Genomic DNA, 12,390 nt, shown 5'->3' on the forward strand with positions numbered 1-12,390 from the left:
AAAGCCAAAAAGGAGTTTGAAGAACAGCTAGCCAAAAACTCAAAAGGTAATAACAACATGTTTTTTAAGTACATCAGAAGCAGGAAGCCTGCTAAACAATCAGTGGAGCCCCTGGACGATTGATACACAAAATGAGCACTTAAAGACGATAAAGTCATTGAGGAGAAACTAAATGAATTCTTTGCTTCAGTCTTCACGGCTGAGGATGCTAGGGAGATTTTCAAACCTGAACCGTCCTTTGTAGGTGACAAATCTGAGGACTTGTCACAGACTGAAGTGTCATTAGAGGAGGTTTTGGAATTAATTGATAAACTTAACAGTAACAAGTCACCGGGACCGGATGGCATTCACCCAAGAGTTCTGAAAGAACTTGAATGGGAAATTGCGGAACAATTAACTATGGTTTGTAACCTAACCTTTAAATCACTTTCTGTATCCAATGACTGGAAGATAGCTAATGTAATGCCAGTATTTAAAAAGGGCTCTAGAGGCGGATCCTGGTAATTACAGACCGGTAAGTCTAACACCAGTACCGGGCAAATTAGCTGAAACAATAGTAAAGAATAAAATTGTCAAACACATAGAAGAACATAATTTGTTGGCCAAAGTCAACATGGTTTCTGTAAAGGGAAATCAAGTCTTACTAATCTATTAGAGTTATTTGAAGGGGTCAACAAACATGTGGACAAAGGGGATCCAGTAGATATAGTGTACTTAGATTTCCAGAAAGCCTTTGACAACGTCTCCCACCAAAGGCTCTTGCGTAAATTAAGTTGTCATGGGATAAGACGGAAGATCATTTCATGGATTGAGAACTGGTTAAAAGACAGGAAACAAAGAGTAGGAATAAATGATAAATTTTCAGAATGGAGAGGGGTAACTAGTGGTGTTCCCCAAGGGTCAGTCTTAGGACCAATCCTATTCAACTTATTCATAAATGATCTGGAGAAAGGGTTAAACAGTGAGGTGGCAAAGTTTGCAGACGATACTAAACTGCTCAAGGTAGTTAAGACCAAAGGAGACTGTGAAGAACTTCAAAAAGATCTCACAAAACTAAGTGATTAGGCAATAAAATGGCAAATGAAATTTAATGTGGATAAATGTAAAGTAATGCACATTGGAAAAAATAACCCCAACTATACATATAATATGATGCGGGCTAATTTAGCTACAACTAATCAGGAAAGAGATCTTGGAGTCATCGTGGATAGTTCTTTGAAGACATCCACACAGTGTGCAGCGGCAGTCAAAAAAGCAAATAGGATGTTAGGAATCATTAAAAAAGGGATAGAGAATAAGACGGAGAATATCTTATTGCCCTTATATAAATTCATGTACGCCCACATCTTGAATAGTGTGTATAGATGTGGTCTCCTCATCTCAAAAAAGATATACTGGCATTAGAAAATGATTAGGGGTTTGGAATGGGTCCCATAAGAGGAGAGATTAAAGAGACTGAGACTTTTCAGCTTGGAAAAGTGGAGACTAAGGGGGGATATGATAGAGGTCTATAAAACCATGAGTGGTGTGGAGAAAGTAAATAAGGAAAAGCTATTTACTTGTTCCCATAATATAAGAACTAGGGGCCACCAAATGAAACTAATGGGCAGGAGGTTTAAAACAAATAAAAGGAAGTTCTTCTTCAAACAGAGCATAGTCAATCTGTGGAACTCCTTGCTTGAGGAGGTTGTGAAGGCTAGGACTATAACAGTGTTTAAAAGAGAACTAGATACATTCATGGAGGTTATGTCCATGAATGGCTATTAGCCAGTATGGGTAAGGAATGGAGTCACTAGCCTCTGTTTATCAGAGGGTGGAGATGGATGGCAGGAGAGAGATGGCTTGATCGTTACCTGTTTGATTCACTCCCTCTGGGACACCTGGCATTCGCCACGGTCGGCAGACAGGATACTGGGCTGGATGGACCTGTGGTCTGACCCAGTATGGCCATTCTTATGTTAACTCTTGGAACAATTTACCAAGGATTTAATCAAGGTGCAATTTTCTAAAGGCTGTGCTCTAGTTCAAACAGGAATTAATTCAGAGAAGTCCTATGGCCTGTTTTATATAGGCAGTCAAACTTCATGATCATCATGGTCTCTTCTGGCTTTATAATCTCTGAATCTCTGTGACATTGCTACTCAGCATTTGCTTTTGTAATCAACAAGCACTAGTTTTACATGGAACTCCCCAATGTAGCCCCCTGATGAGGGAAGTCATCAGCCTCCATGGGACCCTGGGCAGAGTAAAGGCTCCATGCTCCTGAAAAGGATGGAGCTGGGGCAGCCAGCCCTCCCAACTGCCCAGAGTGCACACCCCTGCCCTCCCAACTGCCCAGAGTGCACACCCCTGCCCTCACAGCCGCATGGAGCATGCTCTGGCAGCAATTTAAAAGGCCCAGGGCTCTGGCCGCCACTGCTGTTGCAGTACCAATGACCAGGAACCTGTGGCTCCTTTGAATTGCTAGGCCCCGGGCAATTGCCTCCTTTGCGTCTCCCTGCCCTTGATTAAGAATAAATATATTTGATATGAATGACAAGATTCAGATTCTGTTTCTTATTACAAGGAGGTAAGTAAATCAAGCAAAAAAAACCAAAAAAACAAAAACCATGACTGTATTTGAGACTGTGTAGCCTTAGCAGACTGTGCACAGGGCTGGAGCCAGGAAGACCCCGGTTCTGCCAGTCATGTGTTCTCTGCAACTCTAGTATAAGTTTTCTTTCAGGCCAGAAAGGGACCCAAGATGTTTTACATTTAATTTCATAAGTTTCTGATTTGGTGTTTCAACCAAACCATCTGCCTGTAGTATACCCGAGGGGCTGTCATTTAAAACTTTGCTCCTTTGTAAGATACCCTGAAGGATAGAGTGCCACCTTGCATGTTTAGAGCTTCTTGTCAGCAGGCCATATCATGCCACTGATGATTAAATAAAACTTTCCAGTAACTTAATGAGGAGCTTTCTGATTAAGAATGAGTGTTATTATACAGCCAAGTGTAATTTCTGAAAGATGAAATTACTGCCCCAGCCTTCACTGTAATGAACCTCTTGGACTGCAGACATATATTGCTGTCGTCAATTTCACTGCATTTAGGCAGCAGGGGGCACAGAACTCAGAACTTATTGTAAAAAGTGAATGGTCATATTACTTGAGCTAGAGGAAAATCTCTGTCAGCAGCATCAGAGCTTATGTTCTCTACAGCTACATACCTTAATCATATACCTCAATAGGTCTGACACTCCATTCAAGTTAGGGAAGTGGTAAACATACGCATCAGTCAATACATAACTTCCATACCAATACATCCGCCCATTGTTCAATAAAGAGGGAAAGACAATAATCAGGGCCACACAGCACAGAGATGCTCAGGGAAGCTGCATGCTTATCTGCTGGCTGTCTGGTTTCCAGGCTGTGAGCCTAACACGAGAGCACTTAAGGCATCCAGGGTTATAGGACAGAAGGTGACAGCTCTCATTGGTCTGAGTTGAATCCTCAAACATGACATATGTGCTACACTTTGTTCCTATTACTGACATCCTTGTATTGTCTTTCCCCTCCATTGTGCTTCTAACATGTTACATATTGTTTCAAATTAGGACCCAATTCTGCAACATGTTAGTAGGAAATTGCTCTCTTCCCCAAGCCAGGAGGAACTCTAAGGCCATGCCCAAGTCTCTTCCTCAGAGCATAGTTTATTAATTCAGACAAAAAAAAAACCCTCCCAGTAACACAAAACAAAGCTATTCCTTTGATCAACACTGGCAGCAGAAGCCCAGAGGCCTTTTCACATAGGGGCCCAACATCTCTCCTGCAAAGCTGTCCTTCAGCTGAGTTCCGTCACCTGTCCCTTTCTCAGGTGAGTCTGACAGAGGAAAGGGCTGGCTGACCCCTGGACTCCTGGACCTTAAAGGGGCAGACTACTCTGTTACACACCTCTGTCTGTTTTTAAAGCAGTCAACTCCTCCCACCAGCATCTCAAAACTTCTCATCCTTCTCAGTTATGTGCTAATTCTGCTGGAGGATTTCATGGTGAGGTTTCCTTACCTCCTCCTTCCATATCTGCTTATCAGTTGCATCTTTCAACCTGATATGGACAACTGCTGGTTCCCTCATTACTGCATCTCCCAGAACCTTGTCCCTTGAAGCATGCATTTTTCCACCTCCTCCAAGCATATAAATTGTCGGGCTGCTAGAGTAAACCAAGGCCACCCTATTCGTATCAGTCACTAAAACCTCCTTCCCCAGGTGTCTTCCCCCATTCCTCAAGTGATCAGCAGGATAATTTTAGTGGCTACTGCCCTCACCTCTAAGTCTTCTCTGTAAGCTGTTTTTGTCGATGTGCTGGTTTTGGGGTCCAATCCCTCCCCTATATATCTGGTCTCCAGCCAGGAGAGCACACCTCTCCCTTCCGACTCAGTTCAGATACCCACAGTTCCATTTAACAGACTACACTGTTCTCCCTACCTTACCTCTGTCCTAGGAGCCATCCTTCTAAACCCCTACTGTGATGCTGGCAGAGCTAGTGCCAGCTCATTCCAAGGCCCTGGGGCCCTACTGAACACTGGCAAAGGAATAGTCTTGGCAGAATTCACATGCCACAGGTCAACTGGATTTATAGATCACCATAATCTAGCATTATTAAAAGTTTAAACTTGATATAGAGATTTTCGAAAGGTTAAAGGTTAGACATGATTTCTGAGTCATATGATAATCTTGAAAAAAAAAAAAAAAAAAACCTTGACCATGTCTGCATTCAGCAGGGAATATCTTATACAAGGAAAACCCCAAATCAGGAACTGACTGAGAGCTCTGCTTAGAAGTTTTGATCGGGCATCCAAGGACCTTCCTAGCACAGAGATCACTTCAGGCAAATTGGTCTGATTGCTGGATGAGGTGGCCCAAGAAAAGCATAAGCATGAGAGACTGATGGCAGCACTGTAGATCAGGGAAACTGATTCAACCAAAGCAGCGACCAAAGCCAGTAAAGAGACTGACAAGAGAGACCACTAAAGATGCATGGCCAGCAAACAGATCAAGGAGTGAGCCATCAAAGACACATGGAACAAACAGCAGCAGTCAAAGACAATGCTGAATCTGAAGATAGAACACACATACCAGAAGCAGATGGAAGCTTACACATTGTGGCTCAGAGTGTACACTCTGCCCAGTATGTAAAGAGACTGATAGAAGAGTTCCTGTCTTCCTTTGAGAGACTGTGGGGAGGATCCACAAGATCTCAGAGAATAAGTGGAAGTCTCACACACTTGACCAGAGCAATTGGGAAGGCAAGACAAATTTTGAAGGATATGCAAGAGGGCGATGCTATAGTGTATTAGAAATGTAAAGAAAAGTGAAGTTCAGGATTATCTCTGAGTCCTATTAAAGTATAGAAATCTTTAAATGTTTGACAATATCACATATGTTGAATATGTGTACAAAATACATCTATTTTCTGACAATATGCGTAATGGGGACTAGGACTGAAAGGGATTATGAAAAACTGTTTGATCTGATGGCCGAAGAACAATTGATATGGGTAGTTACAGATGATCTAACGGCAGCTGTCTGTGACAAAAAAACATTCCACGCTTTTAGCAACAGATGTAATTGCCAATGGATATGTTGAATCAAGAGTTTGTGGGGGCACAAATCCCAGCCAAAGGGAAATTCCCCTATGTCCCAGGCAAAATGCAGAAGGGATCCCAGGTTTTAAATCCTCCTACCCTAAAGAAAGGTGGGTCAAACTAGATTGTCCTAAAAGGTATCATCTCCTATGCAACAAATGAAGGCCTAGAGATACCAGAAAAAAAGTGTTGAGGAAAATCAGTGGACAAAAGACTTTGCTGATTGCTTCTCCCCATGCTCATGTAGAGGGTACACAAGTCCTCACCCCATCGCACCTTGAACACTGAGGGAAGGAAATAATAGTCCCTGTTAATGAGAAATTATAACTGTGCTGCTTGGAATTCAGAGAGGACAATATTTCTAAGCATAAGCAAAGGACACCCAAGCTGTTTAATTTGGGTTATCCCTAAAGGACATACACAGATTGCATATATAACAGCTACTATTGCCTTTTAGAAACTGAGGGTGACTTATTTGTTTGTGAATATTTACCTGCTTATAAGTACTTCTTTTATCTTGCTTTCTTGTTTAATAAATCTTTAGTTATTAATATAGGACTGACTAGAAGCATGTCTTTGGTTTGAGATTTGAGATACAATTGACATGGGATTAGTGATTGGTCCTTTGGAAGTGGGAGTAACCTTAATTACTGTAATTTTGGTGTAAGGCACCATCTGTCACAAAAGTAGGCTTTCCTAGGTGGCTAGCTAGACCAAAGTGCCTAAGAAGCTTTCTGCAACGCCTTGTTAAGGCTAGAACTTGAGATTCTAGAACTAGAGATTTTCACAATTAATGCTTTGTTGATTAAATCTAATTATAGAACACACAACCAGTTTGCAATTTTTGCCCTGTTTCTTACCAGTCTGCCTTGATGTTTGTAAGCCACTCTAGACAGCTTGACAACTACATTCAGTACTATGCAGGATTTGGTCTCTGAGAGGAGTTTCCCAGCCTCCCCAAGTCAGATCACTTCCTATTCTCACCTTCCCCAGTGGAGTACTCTTGGTCTATTTTACTGCTCAGATCCTCTGCTCTGTCCATTAACTCAGCCACAGACAGTGGTTGAAAAAGCCCTACCCAGTTTGGACTCTCACAGGGAGGATATTTAGAACTATCCAGTTCCATGGTTCCTGAAGATCTGGTCAATGATTGTCTCCACAACCACTGGATGATGAGGTCCCACCACGACTGGGCCACTATACATGGTCATATTCCTCTGGAGCAGGTGTGGATATGCTTTTGTAGCCAGTCCCAGGCTGTCTAAAATGGTAGCTTGTATTTCTGGGTCTGAGCCAGAGTGCTTGTCACTCTAGACTTGGTTACTGACTGGGCCCCTTCTGTCAGAAATAGCACCACCCTGACTACACAAGTACACACCATCCAGCTGGAAACAATGGCCACTCATTCCAAGATGCAGCGGAAGGCCTTGTGGTCATCTTCTGAGCCCAACTTTACCAACCAATGGCCAGGCCTCCCTGAGGTGTTGTCTCTAGCACAAGAAAGACTCCCGGGAGCCCATTTTATGTGCTTCTGGAACTGTTTTTGATGACCTTCCAGGAGTACTGGCTGGGATTGGACCTTTTGTGCTGCCAGCAGGTGGACATCTCCTTCCATCTTATCTCATTTTAATAAAACTAGCAAGGAAGGGGGATCAACCAGGAAACCCTACTAGCTATCACATCTGCCATTGACCTTTCTATAACTGCTTTCCTGTTCTCCTTCATTTTTTCCTCTGCTGCCTTAGTTTCCCCTCAGTTCCAGAAACTGTTTGCCTGTCCATATTCTCCACCATGTATAGGGCTCCTAGACTAGATCCCCCAGCCCCAAAAGGAATAACACAATCTCCAAGTCTCTTTCAGACCCTTCCCTCAGGGAACAGTTTATTGATTCATTCAAATAAAATCAAAAGGTAACCCAATACCAACTCATTCCCCTGACCTACTCACACTGCAGGGAATCTAGTGGATTTTCAATCTGCATCTCTCCCTCTTCTAAGGCCACTTACAAGACCCTGCCTCAGCATTCATCTGACTAAATCTCTGAGCCCTATATTGGGATCACCTGATTCCATCACAGGGGGATGAGATAATCAAGCACAAGGCCCTCATAGGTGCAGGGCAACCTCTTACAACATTCAGTGCAGACAGACCCCATCTATCCATGGAGTCTCCTTGAAGTCAGCATAGCTCTGTCCACATGGAACAATTTATAGGATGGGAGCCTTTGACTGTGAACTCTCTGGGGTGGTGCATTGTATTTTGTGTGGGTACAGTGCAGCCACAGTTCTGATAGGGGCTCCCTGGCATGACAGCAATATAAATAATAAGACTAGGAATAACACAGCAAGGTGCTACTCTTGTGCTGATAATGGTGGCGACAGTGGAGGTGACACTAGTGTGAGGGGAAGGTGTGGTGTGTTACCTGCTGTGCTTGCTGCAGCAACTCCATGCGCTCATGCAAGATCTGGCTATCAAACTCGCGGCTCTGCCTCAGGATCTGCCTCCGCACCTTCTCCACCGCAGCTCGCAAATCCTCCCTCTGCACTTCATTCAATGACTCACTCGCCCGCCTTCCAGGGTCCTGCTGCAGAGCACTATACAGCGTGGCTTCCAGCTCCTGGATTTTCTGATGGCAACCCAAATCATACACAAACAAGCTCACATTTGAATAGAGCAGGCAAACAAACCAACATGACAACAACAATGCTTGCAAGCCAAGCTTAAAGGGAGGAAGGACACAACTAGACAGCAGAAAAGCAGCACACCCATGTGAGCAGTGGAGAGCATTCCATACACAGTGCACATGTTCTTACGAGACTGTTTACATCATGGGCCTTGCGTTCTGTTCAATTGAATGACTGATTTGTTTAATTTAACCAGAGTTCACAGTATGTGTTGGGAAAGACAAAAGATTCCGCATTGTCCCCAGATGCCAAGTTTTTGTTCAGTTTGTGATAGGGCCCCACTGCCAATTTTGGGTTACAGGGTTAGTGCTAAACAAGCAGTTTCCCTCATTGCAGCTGGATTGTTAAACCAGCCTATGGAATACAACTGTTAAACAGGCATAAAAAAAAACGTAAGTGAAATAGTAACATACTGCATGTCAAGAAATAGCACGTCACTCATTTCTCTCTCTCTCTGATCCTACAAGTTTCCTTCACTCTCTTTGTTCTGAGTTGCCAAAAGCAATTCCAAAGACTCATCTCTCAAGAGGATCAAAAGTTAAAGCACAGAATCAGAAATGTCATCAAGTAAAGAGAGAAACACCAGTGTTTTCTTATCAGTGAGGTACTTGAGGGACCGGGCACACCAATAGATCTTTTGTTTCTTGTTAGTTAGTAGACAATTTTACTTTCACTTTCTCATGCACAACCCGAAAGCAGCAATATTTAGAGGCAAACAACAGAGAATACTAAAATCCAAAGAGAAATCTGTATTTGCTGACTAAAATAAGAAATCATATTTCTTTTACCATTAAGTTTTGTATGCTCATCTAAAAAAACATCATCCTGAACAACATTACTTGGATATAAACTATCTTGGAGCAATCCACTAAAGCTCACAATATCTTTGTGAGGTAGGTAATTGTACCCATTTTACAGATGCATAAACTCTGCCACAGAGAGTTTAAATTGAATATCCAAGGTCACATAGTATTAGAAATGGAACCCAGGTGCCCAATCTTCCAGTTACCTCCTTTAAACACTAGACCACACTACTTCCCTAATAATGCTTTTCCAATTTAAAATGTCTACAGTATGTATACATTTCCTCGTGTAAGAATACTTCTATTTTTTGAAGTTTTACTCCATCTAATGAAGCTAAATGCACTAATGTGCTAATTATTAGGTAATTCAGAGGACTTTCCTTATTTTGTTGCTCAAACTTAGAAAACCAAAACCTGTGGCTTTATTTAAGAAGTTTATAAGAGATCTATAGAAAGGACAGACATCTCTGGGTTTGGAGTCGTTAGTGGAAAATATTTATAAATAGCTGGAAAAATAACATATACAACATTTTATAGTCATTTTCTGCATATTTTACTCATGATCATTGTGCACAGTCACCTCTGGCAATCAATTCTACCACTAAAATGTTGCATTTTGTACATTTTAGAATGCAATGCAAACACATAACCATTCCAATTATTTTAACACAGTTCCTGAGTCATCTATCTTCCATTGGAAATTTTTTGGTTTCCTCATTTAGCAGAACAAAAAAAAAATCATTTAAAAATAACCCTATTTATATTTTAATCTGAATCTTATTGAATCTGATCAAGCATGAAAATTTAATGACTGTTCTTGTCCTACCATGTAAGCCTGGTCCAGAGCTTGTTTCCTGTAGTCGAGTTCTTCCTCTAAATAACCCTTCTGTTTACTGAACAGGTCCTGAGCAATAATAAAAACAATGGAGGGTTTGTTCTTTTTCCTAACTCATGAGGAATCATAAAGTTCACCATTTTTTGTATGCAATCTCTCAATCACTTTCACCTGAAAGCAACTGAGAATCTAAAGCCACGGGTCATATTTATTGTTAGGATATCTGGAGTATTGAGCTAATCGGTATTTAAAAAACAAAACAAAAAAAACATCATATTAACAATGTGAATCTAGAAAGCACTTTTCTTTTGATGATTGCTAGGACACAGTACAAATTGTAAGGGCAAGATTCTGCCTTTATCTGACAGAGGCACATGCAAAGTGTGGGTGGGTGGGGAAAGGGGGGGACACCTCTCCACTGCACATGTGATTCAAGAGCCATTATTTACACAAGGCAGGCCAAAGGAAGGGAGAAAATCATGTTAAGTTCCCTTCATTGCTCCTTTGAAAAGCCTTTGAACCTGAGAGGCTCATTCGCTAGACCTCAAACAATGTACTAGCTGGCCGAATGTGCAGCTATGCTTTCTAGTCAGCCAATTAGGAAATGGGGAGACTTCCAGATATGGAGTTCTGGAATCCTCCTTAAGTACAAGGCAGAGATCCTGCCCTGATGCTAGCATAGAATAAAAAGAGGTTCTTTATGCTCTCTGGTCCCATCAGACTTGCCTGGCAGAGCGCAAGATTTGGTTCTAACCTCACACCACCCCTATAACTAACTATAGGTAACTCTAATCAGAGATGCATAAACTGAGGGCCTGAGACAGTAAGAGACTTTGCCTACATAGTTGCAAAAACTAGTATTAGAACTCAGCATTTTGGAATACTTTTTAACAATTAAACTCACTCTCAGTATTAATATCTTACCTGTATGTTGTTATAACCCCCTTTTTTCCCCTGACAAACTGTCCCCAAAGTGTTTCACAGGCCACCTACAGATTCCACGGAACTTAATATGCAAAACTGAAGCTATTGGAAGATTATGGGTCTTAGAAGAAGACTCTAAATATCCACATTAGAACTTAGCCAGTACAAAGGCCAGCAACCTTCCTCTAGAAATGAGGCCCTGGAACTTTTAATGAACTATCATGCTGGGAAATATTAGCTTTACCTCATTCTTTCTGTTGAGGAGGTGGTACTCCTGAACTAGTAGTCCAGCAAGTGGAAAGTCAGTTTGGTCAACCTTACCATGTATAAGGCATTTTCTTTAAAAATAAACTTTTGTGTTTCCTCAACATATGGAACAAGAAGCAATTTAATTATAAACCCATGTATCTCGTAATAAAGGTCTTTAGCTTTTATTAAAAATACAAAATGGACCAATGTGTGTATGTGTATAACAAAAGACTTTTAAAAACAAAGTTTTGCCAATCTAAGTAATCTATTTTAGTAGCAGAACGATTTCAAAGGATAGAATGTAATTAACAGAAATTACTGCCCTATGTCAACAGTATAAAAAAACCCACACACGTTAGATTGACTCCAGATCTTGTTTGCATTTAGTGGGCCAAATTTTGCTTTTCAATGCAGTTCCCAAATTATCAGTGGGAATTGTGCACCAAAGTATACAGACAGAATTTTGCCAAACATCAATAATTAGTAATAAATCTAAATTCCCATGCTACGTAGCTTTAAAAAATTGCTCAGCCCAGCAATTAGACAGTCTGAAGAGGCAGTAAGCATAAGAATGAATTATAATATATTATTCCTTGTTATTGGAAGTATCTCAGCTGTTGAAACAAGCCATTATTTCTTACAATGGCAGTCAGGAAGTCAAATGTGGAAGACACGAGCAAGGAGTTTCCATGCTGTTTTCATTCTGATATAATTCATATACAAACTGTAGTATATAATGTCTTAAAATTTTATTCAACACTGAAGTTTTTGATGATTCATAAACCAATATAAAAGCAGAATGGGAATTTACTTCACTGTTGGACACTGGATATACCAATGGCACAATTATTGATCACTATGACTTCTGTTACAGGAGCACCCACAGAGGCCAAAGTCAAGATCCAGGCCCCACTGTGTGGTGTACAAACAAACAATAAGCAATAATCTCTGCCCTAAAGAGCCTGCAAACCCAAAAAGACAGGAGAAAGTGTCAGAAGGGAGACAGGCATAAGAAGGGGAAGTGACTTGCTCAAAAGCACATAGCATGTCAGTGGAGGAGCTAAGAATGAGTCACAATCGAATCAAGTGCCCTAGCCACAGGACTACTAACTCTCAGGGGATATCACTATTATTTAAGCAAGGTGGCCACTCCCAGCAAGAGAGTTAAATTGTAAAAGATGGGATTTTCAGAAGCACTTGTCATTGGCCTAACTCTGCTCCCCAAAGGAAGCAGCTAGGCCAATGCTGGGCACTTCTGAAAATCTCACTGTA

At 41.4% G+C, this 12,390-nt stretch overlaps 1 protein-coding gene across 4 annotated transcripts in view; it reads right to left on the bottom strand.

The window, feature by feature from the left end:
• The window catches only part of JAKMIP1 (janus kinase and microtubule interacting protein 1), a 217,993-nt gene that overhangs the window by 32,890 nt on the left and 172,713 nt on the right, over positions 1 to 12,390 (bottom strand). For all 4 annotated transcript variants that reach the window (XR_012904384.1, XR_012904385.1, XR_012904386.1 and 1 more), the window contains 2 exons: positions 9,937 to 10,014; positions 8,046 to 8,249 (listed from right to left, as the gene is read on the bottom strand). Coding sequence is in view for 1 of the 4 variants with exons in the window: in XM_075930759.1 (XP_075786874.1) it covers positions 8,046 to 8,249; positions 9,937 to 10,014 (282 nt within the window). In the remaining 3 variants the exon portion in view is untranslated. The remainder of the gene's footprint in view (positions 1 to 8,045; positions 8,250 to 9,936; positions 10,015 to 12,390) is intronic.

This window comes from Pelodiscus sinensis, chromosome 5, assembly GCF_049634645.1.
Source record: "Pelodiscus sinensis isolate JC-2024 chromosome 5, ASM4963464v1, whole genome shotgun sequence".
NCBI lineage: Eukaryota > Metazoa > Chordata > Testudines > Trionychidae > Pelodiscus > Pelodiscus sinensis.